Source organism: Panthera onca, chromosome A2 (genome assembly GCF_046562875.1).
Source record: "Panthera onca isolate mPanOnc1 chromosome A2, mPanOnc1 haplotype 2, whole genome shotgun sequence".
In the NCBI taxonomy this organism is placed as follows: Eukaryota; Metazoa; Chordata; class Mammalia; order Carnivora; family Felidae; genus Panthera; species Panthera onca.
Genome location: NC_138340.1, coordinates 169,109,352 through 169,132,724, shown reverse-complemented (window position 1 = coordinate 169,132,724; position 23,373 = coordinate 169,109,352). Strand labels below are relative to the sequence as shown.

The following is a 23,373-nucleotide window of genomic DNA, read 5'->3' as shown; positions in this document are numbered from 1 at the left end:
TCAGCTTTGGAAATCTAGTCTGGAAGAAGTCTGTCGGCCCATGTCCAGACTTTCAAAGTGGGAATCCTAGACAGACTTCAGGTATGTGTATGCAGGAGAGACTCTGCAAAGCCCAGTCGGCAGGCCCATGCTCAAAGGAAAGGCTTTGGCTATATGTTCCAAGTGTAAGTAATAAACATACACTTTTGTGTTTTATTTTTTCTCTATTAAAGCTTATTTATCTTTGAGGGACAGAGAGAGACAGAACACTAGCAGGGAAGGGGCAGAGGGAGAGGGAGACACAGAATCCGAAGCAGGCTCCAGGCTCCGAGCTGTCAGCCCAGAGCCCGAAGTGGGGCTCAAACTCCCAAACCTCAAGATCGTGACCTGAACCAAAGTCGGAGGCTTAATCGACTGAGTCACCCAGCACCCCTGTGTTTTAGGTGTTTTTTTTTTTCCCCTAGCTTTTCAGTTCAGCAAGCTACTAACCATCACTTAAATGAGAGGGCTTCTTCCACATCTCTTTGGTGGGTTTTGAAAGACAGAAAATATTTGTGTGATAAGTGGAAAATACATTTTTTACCAAAAAAGTCTCACATATTTCTTCATAGAGTATTTCAGATAATGTGCGTGGGCACTTTTGGCTGATAAACCAGCACAGGGAGACAGTCTCACCTGTCCGGACTGGCTTACCTTCAGCACTAGAGTACAGAGACAGCAATGACGGGCTCCATTTTCTCTCTTCGCTTTAAGCTTCTTGATAGTTTGGAAGAGTGGCTTTTAGTGGGCTGTTTGGTGGCTTCCTTTAACTAGAGCTCCGAGAGAACTTCCTGTGAAGACAGCCGTGTTTTCCACCTGAGCTGTGATGTCACAGCCACAAACCACGCCTGGCCGCTGAACTCCAGTTTGAAATTCAGCTACTGCGACTGAGGAACTGAATTTTTATTGTATTTAGTCTTCACTAATTTAGATTTAAATTTAAATGGTCACACGTGGCAAGGGATTGCCATACTGGAAAGTGCAGCTCTGGGACTTCTCAGTTTTATAGCAATGTACCCGCTGGGTTCATTTTCTTTTAGTTATTGTTTTAGCTAAAACTGCTGGCTTTTGTTAAATAACAATGGTGATAGCAAGTTTCCAGCCAGGTTCCTGACTTTGCACACTGTGTTTAACCATCTCTAATAATACTTTCTAATTTAAACAAACGGTCTTTGTCCTATTAAAGTGTCCTATATCGTTTTCTTATTTGGAGCTTTTGACCATCAGGAATGGTTGCTAACTTCTGTCGGATAACCTTTCAGAGTCTATTTGATATGCACAGACTTTTCCTCCTTTCAGAGGGACTCTGCTACGAGTGCATGACAACAGTAAGCTCCCCGTGCAGGCCTGACTCACTGCCTCCCCTGGCCGCTGTGTCTTAGACAATCCACACTGCTCATCATTGTTCAGACTAGTCTCTGCTCCCAAATGTAATGTCTTCGTTCATACTGTTCTTTTATTGGGAATGGCCCCGCCTGTCACACTTCCGTCCCTCCTCTAATCTGCCCTCCAGCGGTCACGTCGCAATTGTCGGTTTGCATTATTATGATCACAGCTGACCACGTAACAATCAATATTTCCTTTCTTGTCTAACTTTATGCTTTTCCTGGAACAGTAAGTGCCTGGCTTTTCTATTCCTTCATTTTCTATGTATCTATTGGTTATTAGGCATCAAACTTTGTACCAGAACAACAAAATACTCTCAAGACAATTGGATAACATGAGGTTATCATAAAGTGCCATTTCTTCCTTAGAGCCTCTTCTCCTGGGCCCCCACCCTCCTGCCCCAGTTGGCCTGGCTGGTCTGGGGCCTCCCGTGGTCCTGTTCCAGTTAGGTGGCAAAAGTCAGCCTCCACAAACAACTGATGGGGGAAGGAAGGATGGAAGTCTCAATGCTCAGAAGTCACACTTGACGTGATCCTCTCGAATTCGGTCACCCCACGCCCGGCATCCTGCGTCCGGGGCCCCTCCAGTGCGCAAACACTGCCTTCCTCTTGCTTCTCGCCCTGCTGTGGGTGCTGCGTCATTATTTAGCACATGTATGCTTTTGATCTTCAAAGTTTATCGACATCTCTGGGTGCAACCCTTTCACACTTGTGGGTGTCATTGCTGTGAGATTGGGAAACAGGAGAGAGAAGCCATGGACGCGTCACTGGCGGTCTCCGGCCCTCAGACTCCCCACAGGTGTGGATGCCTCATCACCAGCCTGCCATCCTCCTGCGCCCCGGCCCCAGGGCCGGGCAGACGGCTCTCCCCGCTCACCGTAGGTGGGAAGGCCACCACAGCCTCTGATTCCTGCACTGCCCGCTACACGTGGGTCCAGTAAATGCACAAATAAAGGGACAGCTTGCCAGCGATTGAAGGGATTGACCCATCAGACTCTAGGTACTTAACTCAAATCTTACTATAATGGGAAAAGTGACTGAAATGAACCCGTGGATTTAATATGTCTCCATTAAGATTTCATTATTTAAGCAGAAATTTGTGATTTCTGTGGTGAGGACAGTTGAACCTTCACAATGACCAACGGCCAGTGGTCAGAACACACTGCTTTCCCGACGGTGGAGAGGCTAGGCCACTGCTGTGTTTCCCTGGAGACCTGGACACCTCACTTTCCCCCTCGTTGGAGCTCTGTTGGGAACCCCGGCCCTGACCTGCCTCATCCAAGGCTCAGCAAGCACCTGCCCTCCTGTGCCGGTGTCCGGAGGCGTCATGTGTGGTGTCACTGCAGGGCCACTCCCTGCCCTGGTCTGTTCAGCCTAGGCACAACGTGGAGTAGCTAGTGACTCATTTGTACTTGATGACTTATTCTGAATATTTCTTTAAGAGCAATATTTTCCTCACATATGTAAGGACATTAATATAGTATGAATTTATTACTCACTTAATCATTGGTATCTAATTAAATTTTTAGAATGAATATATTTTCATTTTTATTTTATTTTTTAAAATTAAAAAAAATTTTTTAATGTCTTTATTTATTTTTGAGACAGAGAGAGACAGATCATGAGCAGGGGAGGGGCAGAGAGAGAGGGAGAGACAGAATCCCAAGCAGGCTCCATAATGTCAGCACAGAGCCCGATGCGGGCCTCAAACTCATGGAGGAGTGAGATCATGACCTGAGCTGAAGTAGGATGCTCAACCGACTGAGCCACCCAGGCGCCCCATTTTTATTTTAAAAACTTCTAGAAAGTATTTTCACCTGCAAAACTTGATTTATACCCAACTTATCAGAGGCATCTGCATTCTTGAGCTAAAACACTCCTGTGCTCGAACCAAGAATGTAAATACTTCATTGGTGTTTTTGTACGGTTCCTGTGCAGGACTGGATGGCATGTCAGAACTGTTGTTTGTTTGTTTTTACCTAGGCTAGCACCTCCAATATTGAAATTAATACAGTATCAGTACCTGGGACTTGTAGTAAAAAGCCTTGGGTTCAAATGTGGATTGTCATGGTTTGTGTGACGTTGAGAGGTCATTGCCTTTCACCTTGGATGATTGGCACGTTTGTATCCTTGCATAGGGTGTGGTGGTTGCTAAGACCCTGTAAGAGATCTGGAGAATTACTTAAGTCATAACATTATACAAATTAGGTTATTTGATAGCTGCATGAGGGTAACCTAAGATTTCATCACATAGATGTCATCTTGACTATTAAAATCAAGTAAATCTTGGGGCACCTGGGTGGCTCATTCAGTGAAGCGTCCAACTTCGGCTCAGGTCATGATCTCAAGGTTCATGAGTTCGAGCCCCGTGTTGGGCTCTGTGCTGACAGCTCGGAGCCTGGAGCCTATTTCAGATTCTGTGTCTCCCTCGCTCTCTGCCCCTCCCCCATTCATGCTCTGTCTCTCTCTGTCTCAAAAATAAATAAACGTTAAAAAAATTTTTTTAAATCAAGTAAATCTTATCCAATATTTAAATGTGCAAATTATCCTTGAAGTCAGATTCCCTAAAAGCAGAAGTATGCCTTCATCCAGGGGACCCTAAGCCTTCAAGAGTACCCATATTATCACACTGGGGGAAGCACCTCAGCAGGAGAGAAGTAACGATTCTATTAAAGTTCATCAGTGCACATTGCACATTGGATTACTCAAATACTTTCTACCACACATCTGGTTATTTCTCCAAACCTGATTAAAACGAACTCAGACGCTAACTATATTCTCAGCAATTCTGTTGGTGCAAACGTGTTTCACAAAAAGGTAATTTGCAAGATAGTTACCTAAGTAAGGGACTATCTACTTGCAAAGCCTTTGAACAGATGTGCTCCTGCTGACCTAGGCATCCCCCAAGCAGCCACGTGTATGCTTCCGTTGCACTGGTTAGTCCTTCTTACACTGTCTCTCTCCTCCTAGCCTGCACTGGCGTCTGGGACAACATTACGTGCTGGCGCCCTGCGGACGTAGGCGAGACTGTCACAGTGCCCTGTCCTACAGTGTTCAGCAATTTTTACAGCAAACCAGGTACCGTCTGTCAGCGTTGTGTCTAAACCCCCGCAGAGGCTATGGGCTGGCTTCTCCATGGAAGGCAGCAGGAAGCAGGCTCCTTGGTTTCCTTTACTGAGTCAGGGAACAGCTGTGCCATCATCTACTAAGCTGGTTTGAGGAGCAGGAGGATGAGAAGCTTCTTGCCAGGTCAGCCACCTCAAGGGAAACAGCAGGGGAGAGCAGGCCCGAGACAAGCATGGACGAGTGAGCCTGATACGGGAGCGCCCCAAAGGGGGCGGGCGGCAATGCAGACGAGGAGCCACTGGCTTCAGGCGCCGAGGAAAACATCCGTGCAGTCCTGTGCCTCCCTGCCACTCGTGGGTGTCCGTGAGCCATCAGAGAGCGTCCTCCAGATGCTTTGAGGCGCCCTGATGCTCAGGGAGAGTGGCCAGGCTTTCCTCAAGCCCAGAAGCAGTCTCTTGTCCACAGGAAACATCTTGCTCATTGGACCGAGCTCAGCTCCCAGCTCCCACTTTCTGAACTGGCTCCATGTGGTCAGAAGACCCACTGTCTCTCTGTCTCCAGGGTCCGGAGGGGCTGGCAGGGCTGGGGTGCCACCGGTCCTGCGCCTTTGCTCTCCGCACGCTGCCACAACATCTCTTGGCTTGTTCCCAGGAAGGTGGTTGTGCTGTGCTGTGCTGTGGTTTTTGTTTTCTCTTGTAAAGGATCCAGAATTTATAACATGAAGAAATCTATCCGGAAGAATAGAAAAGAGGAGATACATCTGGAAATCAGAAAGGCAGGATACTTTTAAGCACTGTAGAGAACTTATTTTCATCTTGAGCAAGCGTTACAGGGTAAAAACTCTTGAGAAGTAGAATTGTTGAAACACTTCAAGCAGAAATTTGTGGCACAGGTTGGGATGGAGGAAAAGAAAGGTTTCCTTTTATCCCTGTGACTTGCAAGGCGAGACTCTTCCTGAGTTAGTCAATGAAGCAGTTTGAGGGGACTTGGGGTCATACCTGCATAAGCAACATTGGTCATCTTCAAGTCAGAAAAACTAAATTATTTTAGAAAATCTAAACTCTAAAAAATATCCTATCTAATCAATAACATTTGTACTGAATGGTTTGGACTATAAATATTCTCCCAGAAATCTCAAATGAATTGGCATAGACTTAGGCTTCCCCTAATAGATGGTGGGTTCTAAATGCCTCCAGGGGGCAGCCGGGGGTTGCACACTGGAGAGCACGAGAGCTCTGATTCTGGGCCACCTGTTGCGAGCGCCTAACCTCTGCCAGAGGGGAGCCATCTGGGGCACCTAGCCCAGGTCAGGCTAGAATGGGCCACCTGTTGTGAGCGCCTAACCTCTGCCAGAGGGGAGCCACCTGGGGCACCCAGCCCAGGTCAGGCTAGAATCTGGCTCTGCTATGAGTCATTGTGCTGCTATGGAGAATGAAGACTCCGTGTCTGCCTTGGGTTAAATGCTTGATGCTCTTTTTTTTATCCAAACAGGGAGCATGACACTGCCTTGCTGCTGTGGGGAGATCTCTACTACTAGGGAATTCTCCTGAGTCTGTATAAAACAGCTAGGTGATCTGAAAAGTATATGCATCCCCTTATTTAACTGGTCACAAAACATGTGAACCATGAGGCACTTACACAGACTGTCGACAAACTGTGGTCCATGGAGTGCCGTCTCTAGGAGTGTTGGACAGAGTGTGGGCCTTAGAGAAACGTGAACATAATCCGGAGCTGGGGGCTGGGTAGGGCTGGGGCTGGGGCCAACAGGCATTGGATGGCAATGGGTGGAGGCCTCAAATAGGAAAGTTGGCAGGGATAAAGTGTGGTCTTGAAATACAGTTAAGAACCAGTAGGGCTTGAATCTGTATGTTACTTCCCAGTTAGCAGAAAGCACTTAGAATGGGATAGTTGCTCCCACAGTGACCTGTGGGGAGAGCCAGATCATAGAGTGACTTGTGACTGTTTCAGCCCATAGACCCAGATGTTCAAGAGACAGATCTGTGCTTTCATGAAAATTGTTTTCTCTTCTGAGTTCTCCTACCTCCAGTAGCGGGAAATTGGGTGGGCTCTCTAGATGATGTCATGGCAACCAGCACCTTGCTGTCTGCTGTCTTCATGCTGCATGAGCTCCAGGGTCCGTGGGAGGCCCCTCTGAGCTGTGCTAGGATATGGGGTGCAAATCCACTCCCACAGGCCAGCAGAGTGACAGGAAAGCTGTGGGGACTCAGTTTAGCACCGAGGATGAATCTTTAAAAGGGACGGCGACAAACCATCAAGTGAAGGAGGGAGGCAGGCTCATAGACTAAGGTTTGTTCTGAAGAGTTGACCCCTTAGGGCATGGTGGTTCCTGCTCACTTAGCGCTTCTCCAGGGCAGGGAGACAGTGGGTGTGACTGCATCGGAGGGAAAGCCCAAACAGATGGACAACAAAATGGTCCAGAGCACAGGCCCTGCAGCCAAGCAGCCTGGCTCTGAGTTCTGGCTCTGCCAACTTGTCCCGGGGGGACAAGAGTGAGTCCCGAAACTAGCTAGGCATTGGGGTTGTGGTCAGACCTTACCCTGAGGGCTGTGGAGCCTAACGCAGTGCCTGCAACACAGAGCTCACACTTGGGAGCTGCTCTCACATCAGACTGGGTCGTCTGGAGGGCAGGGACCCCCACGCCCCAATAGGCACAGTGCTCCCCGTGCAGGCACACTCACCCTCCCTGCCTCTGCAGACGACCAAGGACCCTCACAGACTTACACCCAGTGAGTTTATAATCAGCTTTGGGGAGCACACGAGAGCGACACTTGTCACCGCTCTGCTCAGGGCACCAGGCATGGCTGCTAAACTTGGGACTACAGCAGGAAGAGTTCACAAAGACTGGGAGGTCCTCACAAAGTGGTGGAGGTTCCCATTGAGCAGATGGCACCCACAGAGCCAGGGTGGGGAAGCGGTCCACTCAAAGAGGAGGGAGAAGGAGGTCCAAGCTCCTGAGTCATAAAGCTGTGGCTTCCCCTCTTTTCCTATATGTTCCCACTCTCACCTCCCTGGACTTTCTCTCACCTCCCTGGACTTTCTCTCTTCTCCCCAGGCTCCCTCCCACCTCCTGGCCCCTCTCTCACCTCCCTGGTCTCTCTCTCACCTCCCAGCCCCTCAGCCACCCCCCCAGGCCCGCTCCCACCTCCCGGCCCCTCGCTCACCTCCCCAGGCTCCTTCCCACCTCCCAGCCCCTCACTCATCCCGCCAGACCCTCCCCACCTCCCAGCCCCTCACTCACCCCCCAGGCCCCCTCCTACCTCCCGGCCCCTTGCTCACCTCCCCAGGCTCCCTCCCACCTCCGGGCCCCTCTCTCACCTCCCTGGTCTCTCTCTCACCTCCCAGCCCCTCACTCACCCCCCCAGGCCCCCTCCTACCTCTTGGCCCCTCGCTCACCTCCCCAGGCCCCCTCCCAACTCCCAGCCCCTCACTCACCCCCCCAGGCCCCCTCCCACCTCCCGGTCCCTCGCTTACCCGCCCCCCAGGCCTCCTCCCACCTCCCGGCCCCTCTCTCACCTCCCTGGTCTCCCTCTCACCTCCCGGCCCCTCGCTCGCCCCCCTCCAGGCCCCCTCCCACCTCCCAGGCCCCTCTCTACACATTGCTGCCTCAAGCATTTCCTGGAAGTATGCCTTCTGCCTCTGCCTCCAGGTGTCTTCCAGGCAAAATGGAGAACCTGTGTGGGATCTGACATTTCAGTGTCTTCTTTAGTGTTTGCTGTGTATTAATGAGGAATGACTGGCTCAGTGCCCACTCCTGGCCGCATCCGCAGAGCTCAGGTACAGGTCCCAAGAGCTGGGCAATGAGGGCCAGACAGCAGGTGTGCTGTGCAGACGAGGAGACCACTGCCTGGGATTGGAACAGGGCCCCTCGCCTGTCGGCTCAGGTCCCCCACCTGTGATGTAGGACCACTAAAGGGCCCTCATGTAGTCTCAGGGTTAAATGGGGGCCTGGGCACCAAGCCTGGCATACAGCAGGAGCTCAGCGAGCCATATGCAGCCACAGCCACTCCCACTGCTGTTCTGATTCCTGACTCTGGGCAGATCTTTATCTCCTGTGGGCCTGTCTCCCTATCTATAAAATAGGGCAGTGGGGCCTCATCTCCCAGGACTCTGTCTTGCCTCCACTCCCTACTATGGTCCCTGCCCTCCAGCCGCCCCCAGACTCCCCTGGGACACCCTCTGGAGCTGGAGCAGGAGGAGGGTTGGGGGCCTGGAGTCAGAAAAATGCACAGGACGGTGGTGTTGGAGAGCGACCGGGCAGCATGAGCCCAGGTGATGCTGCCGGGGGCTTTGCTGAGACCCCATCCCCACTTGCCAGCAGGTCAGGGTCTGGGCCCTCCCACCTGCCTCCACACGGCATGCCAGGAATCGCTTACACATATTATCACCTCCATGTGAACGCACTTTGCTTTCAATTTTGTCTGATTAATAGATCAAAGCGGGTGAACACGTAGGCTGCCCTGGGGTTGACAAAATAAGGAGTTTTTGAGTTCAAAAACCTATCTCTGCGGCTCAGTCGTTGCAGAACCTCGGGCGTGTGACGGAACCCTCAGAATCTCATTTTCTCAGGTGAAACGGGAGCAGTCATGCCCACCAAGTCTGCCTTACAGTCTTGGCTCGTGTGAGTGGAAAGATTTGCTGGGGCTGTGAGTCACAGAGGACCCTCTGGGGGGTCAGCTGCTGGTAGGGATCACCAAGACAGGAAGGGCCTCCCGGGCTCCAGCCTCCCAAAGCCCACCCAGTGAGCCCCAGCCCCACCCGCCCCCATCACAGGCCACCAGTGCCCAGCCCTGATTTCACTCATCACCACTCAGTGACTGTGGTCACCTGCTGAGGACACTTTCATTTCAGTAGCCTGAGGGAACATTGCATCCCTGAGTTTAACATACACATTTACATTAATTAGGAGCAAAAAAATGGTACTGTAAGATCAAAACTGCCTTTACCTTATGTGATTTAAATCTTACACCCACAGTCTCTTCCTCCAACATCAGTGGTCAGTGGTCCCTGCTCCCTGGTCCCAACATCAGTGGTCAGAGGACCTGTGCTCCCTGGTCACTGTGCCCGGGGCAGCTGAGTGAGGGTGGACTGGGATAGCGGGCTCCAGAATGAGCCACCGAGGCCCTGCACAACCCAGGTTTCATGGGTGGGAAGCCCGGGCAGGTGAATGCACATACCTCCAAGCACTGCCCACGCTGTCGCTGCTAAGGCCGCGGTCGTGGACCCACAGACCTGACACCTGAACTTTACCTTCTAGGAAACATAAGCAAAAACTGCACAAGTGATGGGTGGTCAGAGATGTTTCCAGATTTCGTAGACGCGTGTGGCTATAATGACCCTGAGGATGAGAGCAAGGTAAGGGCCCCTGCATGGTTCCCTGCACATTTCAGCCCCTTTTCCAGAAGTGCACACGAAACAGCGTCCATTTGCTACCCTGCGAGAATTGTGCAGGTTTCCTTTCCTCTACTTCTTAACGGCCCTATTTCAGTTCTGCGCCAGGCACTTGGAGTCATTTCTTGTTCTGCCGTCGTGGAGGCGGAAAGCCTGGCTCTCTTCGCCTACCTTCAGTGTGTCTGAGCGGCACTGCCTGCCTGAAGTGAGCTTTAACGAGCATCCGTTCCCCCGATGGGTTTGAGGCTTTGCCACAACGTGGGCTGTCAAGTAGCCCCGCGGTAGTTTTGTGACCCCGAGCCAGCAGCAGGGGACGGAACTGGGCATAGAGGGTGTTTGCAAACCGAGAGGGAGCATGTCTCTGGCCAAGTGCCCAAGTCGCGCTGGGGGCTGCGCTGGGGGTCGGGATGGTGTACGGGGGCCGTGGCGGTGTGCTCAAGATGACCCCTTTCTGAGAATGCGATCACTTAAAGGATGTGTCAAATCAAGTCCGCTCAACTCTGCTCGGGGTCCTGTCTGTGGGTTCAGCCCACAGCCCCAGGGCTGACGTCGCTGTTCTTTCCGCAACACTCACTCTGCAACGTTGTACCACTGTAGTCTTACTCTGTGTACCACCAGGAAACCAGATCGCTGTCCTGCCCCTTGGGCAACATTCACTCACCCCTGACGCCATACGGACAGGTGAACGCCTCCTTACCCTGAAGTCGTGCTGTGTTTCCGCAGACGTCTGCTGTGTAAGAACATACTTGAGGCCCTTTGAAAGAGCCTGAGGGCCTACCTAGCTACTCGTGCACCTCCCGCCAACCCTGGGCCCTGCCATCCGGCCGCTGGTGAGACTGGTACTGATGTCACCGTCAGATACGATTTCCTGCGGGATCATCTTTCACGCCCCTTTTTTATAGAGGGGCTGTCTTTGCTCTCCTCACTAAGGTTTATGGTTAAAAGCCAGTTTTCCCCACCAAATCACTAAATTCTAGAAGAGGAAGTAGCTTCCGTTTTAGCCGATTTCTCACTAATTGGACGCCTGGCCAGTAGTCAGGGAGGGAGGAGTGCTAGAAGAGTGGACAGTGTTGAGCCGTACTGGGCGCCGGGTCAGTTACCAGTGCTGTCTCATGTGGTCTTTTCCCATTGAGGTGTCAGTGACAAACATTGTACATACTTAAGGTCCGGGCACACCTCGTTTTGCTGCACGTGGCGGATACTGTGCTTTCACAAGTTGAAGGCTGTGGCAAACCTGTGTCGAGTAAGTCCCTGGGGGCCGTTTTTCCAGCACCGTTTGCTTACGTCGTCTCTCTGTGTCACGTTTTGCTAATTCTGACAATATTTCAAGCCTTTTCATTATTATTGTATTTGTTATGGTGATCTGTGATCAGTGATTATGACTCACTGAAAGCTCAGATGATGATTAACATTTTTTAACAGTAAAGTATTTTTTAACTGAGGTGTGTGCATTATTTCCTTGGACATAATGCTGTTGTACATTTAAGAAACTACACTGTGGTGTAAACATAACTTTTATAAGCACTGGGAGACCGAACAACTCATTTGACTCCCTTCATTGCAGTATTTGCTTTACTGTGGTGGTCTGGAACTAAACCCACTGTATCCCCAAGGCATGTCTGTACACGGTACGTGTGATGTTTTGATGGGTATATGTACATATACATTGTAAAATGAATACCTCAATCGAGCTAATTATCCATCACCTATTTACCTTCTTTTTTGGTGAGACACAGAACTCATTCATCCTATAACTGAAAGTTTGTGCACTTTGACTAACCTGCCCAAATTTCCCCCACCTCTTATCTAGTCTTCATGACAGACCACCTTCCAGATAGAAAGACTGAGGCTCAGAGAAAACAGGACACGGTCAGAGGCCCCAGCTCTGTTTCTCTTGTGCACAATCACTGAAATGTGACTTTTTGCGTCACATGTATTTCACTCCCCCTTGGCATGCAGTCACCTTTGTGGCACCTGTGTTCTCTCTGGCCAGCAGGAGCCGCTTGGCGACCTGTGTGCACCCGGGACACAGGGAACTGTACCAGTGCACTCCGTCCCTCCCGCATGTGCCAAGACATGCAAGCAGTGGTTTCCACCCTCAGCCGGGCTTGTGAACAGAGAGGGTAGACACAGAGCATCTCAGGACGTCACTAAAATGTAATGTATTCAGAAAAATTTTAAGTTTATTTATTCTGAGAGAGAGCAAGCGGGGGAGGAGGGGAGAGAGAGAGAGAGACAGAGACAGAGAGACAAGGAATCCCAAACAGGCTCCACGCTGTCAGCACAGAGCTCTATGTGGGGCTCTAACCCACAAACCGTGAGATCATGACCTGAGCCAAAATCAAGTCAGATGCTCAACCACCTGAGCCACCCAGGTGCCCCACATATTCAGAATTTAACGCCACGGAACGCGCTGTCAGTTCTTCCTTCTCGCCTGCTTCCCATCTGTCCTCTGCCTCCAGGTAAGAGCCGTCGTGCGCATCCTGGGGTCTAATCACCTCGGACTTTGCACATTGTGGGGGGCTGTGCTACACGCCAGAGTGATGCTCAGCCTTGGACGTATTTCATATCGTTCTTTTTATATTTACTGGATTTTGCAAGAAGTCCCAGTGAGATGTCGGCCTCTCATGAGTTCCCTGTCGGGCAGGAAACGTGAGGTGCTAGAAAGCCCTGAACATGGTGGCCGACAGCTGTGGCAGCCATTTGGTTTAAGCTGCCCCAGCTGGAAGATGGGGGGATTGGTGCCATGTTCCCGGCGGCTGATAGAGCATAGTCCTAAGTCGCTGACCTGTTCATGTTGGATCTAAATTGAGAACATGTTTTCAAAGGCAGATACGTGTGGATTTCCGGTTCCAGACTAGTCTCCAACTGCTGTTTAGCTATTTAATATGACCAACCCGGGAGACGGTCTTGTTGGCTTTCTAAGAATAAAACTTGAACTGGTACAGAATTTACCCCCAGGGTCAGGATGGTGTCTGTAGCAAGAAGAGTTCACAGGGCCTGTTCTGCAGACCCTGAATTCTGACCAGGAACGGAGACTGCCCCACTTCACGATGAGCAGGGCTCCAGGAGCATTGTCACGTGTCACCTGCCTCCCAGGTGACCCTGGTGGACGGCTGTCAGACCATTTCAGGGGCGAGACAACAGGTCCCAAAGACCAGGAAAGTCTTGGATCTCTGTGGCCAGGGGGGTGGGGGCTCTACACCCAAGTTCGACCACCCACACCTCTCGTTCTACTGCGTGCAGGCGTCCCAGACTCCTGTGTGGGGTGGAAGCAGAATGTCCCAAGACATCCCGAGCAGCATTTATTCAGAGCCAGCTGTAGGTCCCTGTAAGAGGATGGGCCCGTCCTCATTCATCCATTCAACAAACAAGCATTTCTTGGGAACCACAAGTTTCTGAGTCTGTCCTCAGTTACCATGAACCCAACCTGGTTGTACTGGAGTCGCGGGTGAGCAGGAGCTGGGAACTAACTGACATCTGAGGCAATACTAGCAACTTCCCAACTCAAAGCCGGCGGCTCCTCCTTCTCTACATTTCCCTCGGGTCACACTTCCCAGGGAAACTGATGGAAAACTCTTCTGGGTCCGCTTGGTCCTTGGAAAAGCCTGGAACTGAATCCTGCCTGCATGAAGCACAGAGCATCCCTACTTTTCTGATGCTTTTCCATCCAGTTTGAAAAGCTATTTTTCTTCTTAATTAAACATTTTGGAGATTCTACAAATATCATGAACGCATATTCCCTGCTAATGGATTAGAAAGTCAAAATATTTTAACGTGTACAAGAGAAGAAAATGATGGCACAAAACCACAGTGAGTAATTTTTCTCCCTGATTGCAGTTTCCGCTGTTCAAATACCTTGAATACTTGCTTGTTTAAGGAATCCTGTCAAAGATGGAAAGCATGTGGCGGGGCAGCGGCACAGAGGGCCTGGTGGGTCAGAGCCCAGCTGGGCCTCCCCGGGCACTGGGGGGCCGGGGGACAGCCTTGCCGTGAGCCTAATGAACTCCACTTCTGATGTCACACCTCGGCTCATCAGTGGCTCAGTCTCCTCCCGGTTTTATGATTCTGATTGGATTTCCTGCTCTCACACAGCAGCTCTGCTCTGGGTGTTGTGTGTGCAATCTTTGTTGACTTCAAAATTAATTAAGTTCAAGAAAAAAGTTAGCCTCCACCAAAGCCACAAGCTTGTCTGCAATGGCAAAGGAATCACCAAATAAAATGAAGTCGGGAAGGGGGAGTCCCATGGAGAAAGAGAGTGTCCAAAGACCCCAGAGGGTCCGAAGACATGGAAGAAAAAAGTGTCAAAGACCCTCTCAGACAATGGCAGGAACGATGCTGCTGAAGCTGCTTCTCACTTTGGACCAAGGGGGCCCATGAGTCGCAAAGGGGTTTGGCAATGGTCTGGGCCTTGGTTTTCTGGTCTTCACAGTGAAATCATGAAGCTGGCCAGGCTTGGCTCAGACTCCCTCTGTCACCGGGTCCCTGGTTTCCATATGGCAGTCTTCCTAGTCTATGTCCCCCTCCCACCAAAACCACCTTCCGGTGTGTGCCCTGGCGTAGGAGCATTTTCCTGTTGGGCCATTTATCTTTGGGTCTTTGCATAAAGGGCTTCATCACATTACGGGATTTAAGGAGCACCCCCAGGGACCCACAGGGGTCACACCAGCAGCTGCCCTGTGTCCTTTCCCATGCCCCAGCCCGTGGAATGTTATAGGGAAAGGTGGGTCAGGTATAGACCACAAGACCCTCTCAGCTGCCCCCCACCCTTTTATGGGGCACATGGGTTCCGCACCCATGGGAGCTGAGGGTCTCCTGTCCTGGCATCACGTTCTCAGCCTCAGGCGGGACTTCCAGTAAGCGTCATTGCACCTGGAGTCATGTGTCTGGTCATCCAACCCTCCAGGCCATCCCCCGCCCTGGGGCTCTCCTGACCAGGGCAGCTCCCTGCCACAGCACATTGTCCAGATCCCAATCTCTTGGCTTTTTTCCTGTGGTGAAGGCTGTCTTGAGGCCCCAGGTGGGGACACTCCTTCAGCCAGGCTCCCTGACTTAGTGTCTTCCTGCTGCCCATTGTCTGTACCTCTCCGATCTCCCAGGACTGCTGAGAGCTGGTGAAACATGGAAACACCTAGAAATTAGCACCCACAAGTCTCTGTGGGGCCAGGGTACCTCCTTTCCCTGAGTATCAGGAGTCTTCCTGATGAATCTTGAAGGACCCAGGGCTGCAGCTGACCCGGGGCTTTAGTCACCACGCAGGACTCTGCCCTCCAGCTGTGCAGGCCATCCCGCCAAAGGACAGCAGCCCTAGCAACACACTGGCGTCCTTTGAGCAGTGGACACCCAAAGCAGTGTGCTCCATGTGTCTCCTGTGTTATATATTTGCTACATAGTTCTTCAATAAAGAAGAAATAAAGCTAAATTTAGCCAAGAGAACTGTCTGGCATCTCAGCCTCCCCATGCATCAAGTGGACACATTTCTTCCATATTATGCCATATTCCTAAAAATATTGTTGCACTCTCCTCTCAGCTTTCAGACACACCAGTAACTCTTTCTGCCTAACCGCCAGTGTGGCCTCCCTGAGGGTTCCCACCCAACAACAAGGGTCACAGCCACTCGGGTGTCTGTGGTGCCCCCAGGTCAGCTGCACTTGGGCCTTTCGCTTGGTCCTCAGAAGGACCTGTAGGAGCACGCTGCTAGCCCACGGCTTGGGAGGAGTCTCTCGGGGGTGTGCTGAGCAGCTGTCCACTGGACAGGGAGCCAGAGCTGGAGCCAACATGGCAAAGTATGCACAGGTGGCAGACTTGAGGATGCCACCTGACCAAGATCTGGGCCACCTACACCCGGTGTTTGCTTCCCTTACAGTTGGCCGTTTAATTCAGCTTCTGAACAAGCTCCAAGGGCTGTGTCTGCCTCGGTTCACATCAGATGGCAGGAGGGAGCTTCCCACTGTGAGTCCAGCTGAGGTGGACCGCTCGTCAGCAGTGGGTGACACTGGGATCCTGGACAACGAGGCCGGCACTGGGAAGCCCGGGCTCAGAGATTCAGACAGGACCCAGAGGGGCCGCGGGGCAGGAGGATTGGGTCAGAATGCCATAACCAGAGCACACAACACCCCGCTGCCCACGGGGAGGAGCCTGAGCTCGCGTGAGACCGCTGCTCAGGTCCGGGCAGAAATCTGACCAAGATTCATGGGACAGACACAGTTATTAGCTATCTTTATTCTAGTTCTAACTAAACCTGTAACAATAATGTGTAGTGCTTGCCCAATAAAGAAATGAGTCTTTCCCAGGCCAAAGGAGAAACAGGATGAAAAGTTAAGAAGGGATATAAAGAACACCTGTCATTGGGAAGGAGACCCAGGGAGTCTCACAGGGTTGGGAAGGCTCGGTCATGAGCCCAGGGCCCTGCCCTGATGAGCGGAGGCCTCTGTTTCTCGTAGAACAGTGGCGGGGATGGGGGGTGTCCACGGAGCTGGGCTGAAGCGCTGGTAGAAGGGTGGGCGGCACCAGGCTGGTCTCGGCCCGGAACGGTGCTCCTGGGAAGGGTCTGACCTCCCTGATGCTCCCTTTTCACTGGGCTTGTCTGTGAGCAGCCTACCTGGGGGGACAGGCATTTGGGGCTCAGGCATCTGGGAGTCTGCAAGCCTGGGGTGCTGGCTGCCCCTGCCGGGCCCTTAGGTGGGGACGGGAGGGAAGGCCCTGGTCCTCTGGCTGGTTGGGGAGCAGCCAGATTACTCACTGGACGGTCCGACTAGTTTCTTCATTTGATGTACACATGTCAGGACCAAGTGGAATAACTGAAGAAAGGATGGAAACCAGTAGTGTTTGCTTTACTGCTTACTACAGAGCTCCGTTAAAGAGCCAGCAAAAGAAAGATGAAGTTTTGCCAAAGTTCACCTACTGATGGTCAGTCACTTGGATGTACTTGGAGGAGGTTGTGGCTGGACACTCGGGGAGCCAGAGGCCCAGCTGACAAAGGACAGAAACTCCTGGCAGTGGGGAGTCGTTGTAATAGCCGTGTTCTTCCTTTCAAAAGTCTTTGTTCCATTTTCTACTTTCTCAGAAGTAAACATATATTACTTTTGTATTCAAATAAATCTAATTTTAGTCCAAAAACAAAATAAAACACTTACATTTATGCCAAGTTTGTCAGATCATTTCTCAGTTACATTTGCTTTTTAACCCTGGACTTTGTCGGGACAATGAGGATGCCTGACGGTCCCGTTGTCTCTGTCGAGCCTGTGGTATGACCTGGAAGTAGTTTACATGTTCAAATGGTGCAGGGAACCCACACGTCGCCAGCCCGATTCTCCAGGCAGCGTCTTGCCACATCTGCTCTGCTGTGTCCCGGTGAGCTGTGGGTGCATGCCCGTTGCCGCACATAGCGGGTTGCACACACACGCCTTTTACCACTTAAAACGTGAGGGCAGGTTTTTTAAAGTGAGGATGTTCTCTGATAGAACCTCAACACTGTTCTCCAATTTAGGAAATTCAATGTTATCTTATCTGCCATCAAGGCACCATTTCAGTCAGTGCCCAGTACAAGGTCATGTGTTGCACTGGGCTATCATGACTCTTCAGTGTTTTTCAATCTGGAACATTCCTCAGTCTTTCTCTTTCATATAGGCCTATGATGTTGTAAATGCCTGTCTGTTGGGATTTGTCTGATGTTTCTCATAGTGACTTTCAGGTCTCAGTGGGATAAAATGCCCCCAAAATATCTATGGCTGTTTCCCTCAGAAATGTCCTATTTGGATTTAAAAGAAAATCGTTTTTTCCTCTCAGCCCTCCACACCAACATAGGAATGTTCCATGCAGTTACTTAAAGTAAAGGGCGGAATTGCATGCTGAGTGGTGTGGCAGCCCCTTGGGACACGACCACCTCCCCACCGAGCCTCTCCTCTTTAAAATTTCAACACACAGCCATGCGTGAAGAAGCCGCAAAATTACATTTCCAATATCGCCGCAGGCCCCAAGCTAAATAACAGTGCAGAGTTTCTCTGGAAGATCAGCCTTTATTTCGGAGTAGGAGTCATCGGACAATCTTTGACTTCACCCGCTCCTCCATGAGGCATTTGGGCTCTCCAGAGGCATTTTCCAGATGTCTGCTCCTTCCTCAGAAGAGCCGGTGACCTCACAGAGGAGAGGAAGGCATGAGATGCCAGGACAGACACCTGCTGGTCACACACACACGTCTCCTGGGTCATCAGCACTGAGCTCTTGTGTGCCCTCGTATGCCCTCTGACCTCGGAGCCCAACTCCTTCCTGGAGTGAGGACCTGTCCCTGCTGCCCAGATGTCTCTGATGTCTGCAGACAAGATCAGTGCCCACCTCTCCTCGACTCTGAAAGTGGGACATCAAGGACTGGAGAAGGTCCCAAGTCACAGCTCAGGGCTCTCCCACTCCCTCTGTTCGGCCTCCAGTTGTGCCTCTGACCACCCAGAATCTCCCACAGGGATTCTCTGGCTTGGGGCCCCTGCCTTGCCCCTCCCTTCCACAGCAATGCCAGTCGGGGCTGGATGGGGAAGAGGAGACCACTCTCCAGCGTGTTCTGACCTTTTCTGTGAACACAGCACATGCACAAAGGAAGTTTGAGAACTATTTCTTCAACTGAACAAAGACTTGCGTCATTGCATTCATAACTTTTAACATCTCTTTCATTATAAAAATGGTTCTCATTATAAAATCAAACCACATAACATAAATCGCTTACTAAGAGCAGTTACTAAGCTCTACATGGACTATCTCATTTAATTCCCAGACAAGCCAGGAAACACAGCACTGCGGTCACTTTCTGATTGGGCGGGGTAGGGGGGAAGCAGAGCAGAAGGGAACGAGCCTGCGGTGTCGTGTGTTTATGGGACGTAAGCCTGAGCCGGAGAACGTGCCTGCCACCCCGTGCACCGTGGGTGTGGGTCTCAGCTCCACAGGGAGCATGGGCGGTGCCCTTGTGTGGAGCGTCTCTCTGTGAGCTTACTTGCCGTCTAGACATGTCCTTGGGTGAGCTGTCTGTCAAGGTGTTTGGCCCGTTTTGTTTAAATGGGGTTGTTTATTTTCTCCCTGTTGAGTTTTGGGAGTTCTTTGTTTGGAGTGACAGTCCTTTGTCAGCCTGTGCCTGCCTTCTTGCTCTCGGACGTGGGCTTTTGTAGAGCAGGAGTTTAGCTTTAATGAAGCCCAGGGTACCAACTCTTTCTCCCGCAGACCATGCCTGTGGTGCTGTGGCTCCAAAGGATCACCACACCCGGGCATCTCCATTCTTTCAGACGTCTTCCAGGACTTGCCCAGTTTTACATTTCACATTTCAATCTGTGATCTATGCGCGTTAATTTTTGAGCAGGTGTGAGATCTGAGTGTCTGTTCCTGTTTTGCGTGCAGACGTCCAGCCATTCCCGTGGCATGCGGCAAAGAGACTGTCCTTCCTCCACTCAACTCTGCTCCTTTGTCACATTTCAGTGCCCGCTTATGTGGGTCTCTGTCCCAGCTCCCTTTTGTTCCACAGACACATTTGCCTGACCTCCTGCTGCACCAGGCCCGCTGGATTACCGCAGCTGAACCGGTGGGTCATAAGTCTCGTGACTGTGCCTGGCAGTGACTCCCTGTGACCGTCTGTCTGTCTAGTCCTGGGGCAGCACTTCGTCCTGTGTCCTCCCCCCTGGCAGATCCATGACGAGTGGTTGATTTGTCACGTCGTTCAGACTTTTACCATTATCAGGGTGAGGTGGCAACATCCAAGCTCCTTCAAGCAGCTAATTCCTCTTGAAGAAAAAAAATCTGGACAGAAGGGTAACTGGTCTCTCCCAGACAGATGATGCCGTGGGGCTCGGGCTCCAGTCTCACCTCTGCAGCTTGAGGGCCCTGTGTCCTTAAACTGGCTTCTCCCCTCCTGGGGTTCAGGTTCCTCATTAGTGTAATGGGAACATGGCGATAACACTCAGTCCACTTCCTTCCCAAAGTTGCTGGGAGAAGTGAATGAACTTTGGGCTACATTTTGGATTATAGAAGCTGCAGCACTGTCTGAATATTGTTCAGCCTCCCAAGCAGAATCGCTTGTAGTAGAATAGGCGGGTCTTACACGATATTTTGCCGATAACCAGCGGGAAGAAAACTTCAACTTGGTACATTTTACAACACGCGATCCTGGGCTTCATCCTGCATCTTGAGACAAGGTGTAAGTCTCGGGCAGGGGCTTTGGTGTTCTGCCTTTCAGTCAGGAAATAAATGGAACCTTGGACCACACTCCCCCTGAAAATAGGGTTTCATGCCCAGAAGCCACCCCAAGGCGAAAGCCCCTGGACCTGCTGGCATATCCGGGGTGTCCTGCAGAGTGAAGCAAGCACCGCCCTCAACCCCTGCCTGCGGCCACCTGTGGGGAATGGAATGTGCGAGTCCCGGAGTCAGGGAGAAGCAGAGTGAGTGTCACCAGTGCTGTCGCTTGGGGCCCGGACATCCCTGCTCCTCCTGCCCAGCGTCCCCCCAGCTTGCCCTTCCCTCCAGCCTGGACCTGCACCATAGTCCTTCCCCACCCAAGGCCCCGCCTCCCACCACCTACTTCTTGCCCCTGCTCAAGCCTCGGCCATGCAGCCTGAATTCGGAGTTAGAAAGGCAGGTTAGCAGCGACTCGTTCATGTTTCAGGCATGTGTTGGTCTTGTTTATCAACAGGACTTTGTGTACCTTAAGGACAGGAGCTGTGTGGGCCCCATCCTGAGACACACGCTCTCTGAGAGCTGTTTCTTCTGCCGCTGGTGCAGAGGGGTACTTGCTGATGGGCAGGTTAATCTTCACTAAGAGGGTTCTGGGAGACCATTGCTTTCCGGACAGTGATGCGTGTGATGAAGGCATCAGTGGGTTCAGAAGAAAACACAGCTGAGTGTCCGTCTCTTGAGTTTGCTGAAGGGAAAGGTGAGAGGTGGGTGCAGCTCTTACCAGAAAGCTTCTGGGACAGCTGAGTCACGAGTCTCTGGTCTAGCCAAGGGGCTTCCAATGCCTTTGATTAAAGTGCACAGTTGGAAATTCATTTCACACTGCAACCCAGCACAAACATTCACAAGACCACACTTTCTCTGCTACTGTTCATCAAACGTTGGTCACTGCCCACTAAATGGATCACATAACCTACTAACGGGTTATAAATAGGGCGACTGTATCATATGTCAGCCAAACCTGGCCCTTCGAAAGAGAAAGGAGGAGCTATTAATAATTACTCCAGGATACCAGATGCAAGCCAGGCCTGGCCCCGGGGCAAATCGGAGTGGGTGGTCACCCTCGTGATGACTCACTGTTTGCAAAACACTGGCTGGGCTTCTGCATTTTGAGAAGGGCCCTGTCTGCCCTTGTAGCACCAGCACACGTGCATTCGTGGAAAATTAGAAGAAGACATAGAAATCACCTTGTCCACCACAGCTGCTGTGGGAGCAGCCCCGGTGACAGGCTGACGGGGAAAGGCCAACCCGGCCCCTTGCTGGGACGTCACTGCCTCCCAGGCAGGACCGCCAGCCGAAAGCTGAGCATACAGCCTGCCTGCGCGACTCAGAAGTGACTCAGAGCGGAGGGTCCCGTCACCACCACTGCCCACCACAGGCTCCTCCAGAGCCTCTGGCTTCTCGGAAGTATTGAGACAGGAAAGTATTCCTGGACCGTTTTGTCTCACTTCCCAATGTTGTGATGATGCTGCTGATGAAAACCTTTTCCAAGTAAATCAGCCCCAAATATGTGATCATAAGACATGGCTCTACATCCGCAGGGGACCTGGGATTATCCTGGCACTCATGCAGGAGGGCGTGAAACATGGCCGCTGGTCGCTCGGCCTGCAGGGCGTCCCCGTGCCGTGGCACTCAGTGCCCAAAGTATCTGTAGCCTTTTCTGTGTCAGAGAACACTGCGACGTCATTTCTGGGTTCCCTCCGCCGGCCAGGCTCTTCCCACCAGGCCCCTTGTGTCCACACCCGGGAGCTGTCTGTGGGGAAACAAGACAACGTTAAAAAGACCAAAGCAAACATGAAAGCGAGTGTTTGTGAAAGTGAAATCACAGGTTCTGAAGCATCGGGCGTTGAGGTCTTCAGTTGGGATCTCTTCAGATGGAGATGCTTCCTTGTCATCGGCCACTGGTGCTCAGGGACGGCCAGCCAGGGCCCTGCTCCCTCGCCTCCATCATCATCCTGGCACACCGACCTCAGGTCCCCTGAGCCCGGCTCTCGCGCTGCCTCAGGGCAGGACGGCACTGGCAGCTAAGAACGGGACATCCGTTCTGTCCACTCACTGGAGGGAAAAACAAAGCCAGTTCGCCCACTTGATTGACCCTTGGTGGCTAAATCCACAGTCAGATGGCACAGCCAGAATGTATCACTTCACCTGCATGCGGAAATGGAGGCACATTTCTCTCCCATCGGTGCCCATCAACAGAGGTCTTCAGGAAGCAGAGCTGTGGCCAAACGGCCCTGACCCCTCCTTAGTCTTGGGAAAATCTGAAAGAAGTGCAAGAATCAGAATCTGAGAGACGTGTGAAGCCCCGGAGAGACGTAACTTTGATCTGGAAGAAGCGCGTGTCCACTAGGCAAGGAGAGGGCGGCCACATCAGAGGCCCAGGCAGCTCTGGTCTCCTGTGGGCACTGAAGCCACTCTGATTTAGTCACTTCACACTTATCTGTTCGCTGTGCTTAATCAGCTCTGCGTTCAGCCCGATGTAACGCCCAGATGCTCCTGTGAAAACCCTCAGGGAAGGCCCAGAGGTCAGGCAGTTCCACGGCCAAGCTCCCCACTCCAGTGCTAAGTCACCGAGTCTTTGAGAAAAAGGGCGTGGTGCTGTCCTTCCCACTTCCCACGGAAGGACCAAGACTTGGGGGTCAGCACCGGGCGACCAAACCCACCCCTCCCACGCCACTTATTCACTGCCCTAGAACTGCAGTTCCCTTTCTGCTCGGCAGAGACAGTCACCCCGGCCTGTTTCCCCGCAGTCTCAAGATCGGATGACATGGTAACGAGAGATTTGAAAACCATAAAGGCTTTGCACCTCGGGTTCCCAGGGGCCCACTGCAGGCTGGGTCGGGAAGGGGACAGGAGTTGTGCCTGTTCTCATGGAGTTCCAGCCACCGCAGCGTGACCTCGTGAGGGCAGGAGAGGACCAGGGAGGGTGGCTTCCCAGAGGAGGGGCCCCTCATAAAAACTGCTGAGGGCTGGGTAGGAGAATAAAGATGGAAATGCAGGGACACAGCGTGTGGCTGGCACTTGCTCCCAGCTCCTTGTAGGAGGCACAAGGTTGAGGAGGGCCAGTAGGGACCTCGTTACGGCTTCGCTCACAAGCAGCCTCTGTGCGGGGTTTGGAGCAGAGACAGGGAAGGTCACACTTACATTTCACCCCTATCTGCAGTGTAGACCAGAGGTTCCGGAAGCAGAGCTGCATCAAATTCACCTGGAGGACCACACCTTCCGGGGTTCTGATTCTGGGGCAGGTGGGGACAGATGGGTCAGAGAGTTTGCATCTCAACAAGTTCCTGGG

General features: G+C 51.9%; 1 protein-coding gene across 3 annotated transcripts in view; it reads left to right on the top strand.

The window, feature by feature from the left end:
• The window catches only part of VIPR2 (vasoactive intestinal peptide receptor 2), a 70,564-nt gene that overhangs the window by 19,847 nt on the left and 27,344 nt on the right, over nt 1-23,373 (top strand). For 2 of the 3 annotated variants that reach the window (XM_078436910.2, XM_078436905.2), the window contains exons 3-4: nt 4,374-4,481; nt 9,745-9,842. In XM_078436910.2, coding sequence (XP_078293036.1) covers nt 4,374-4,481; nt 9,745-9,842 — 206 coding nt within the window. The remainder of the gene's footprint in view (nt 1-4,373; nt 4,482-9,744; nt 9,843-23,373) is intronic. The other variant, XM_078436911.2, reaches the window with a different exon arrangement.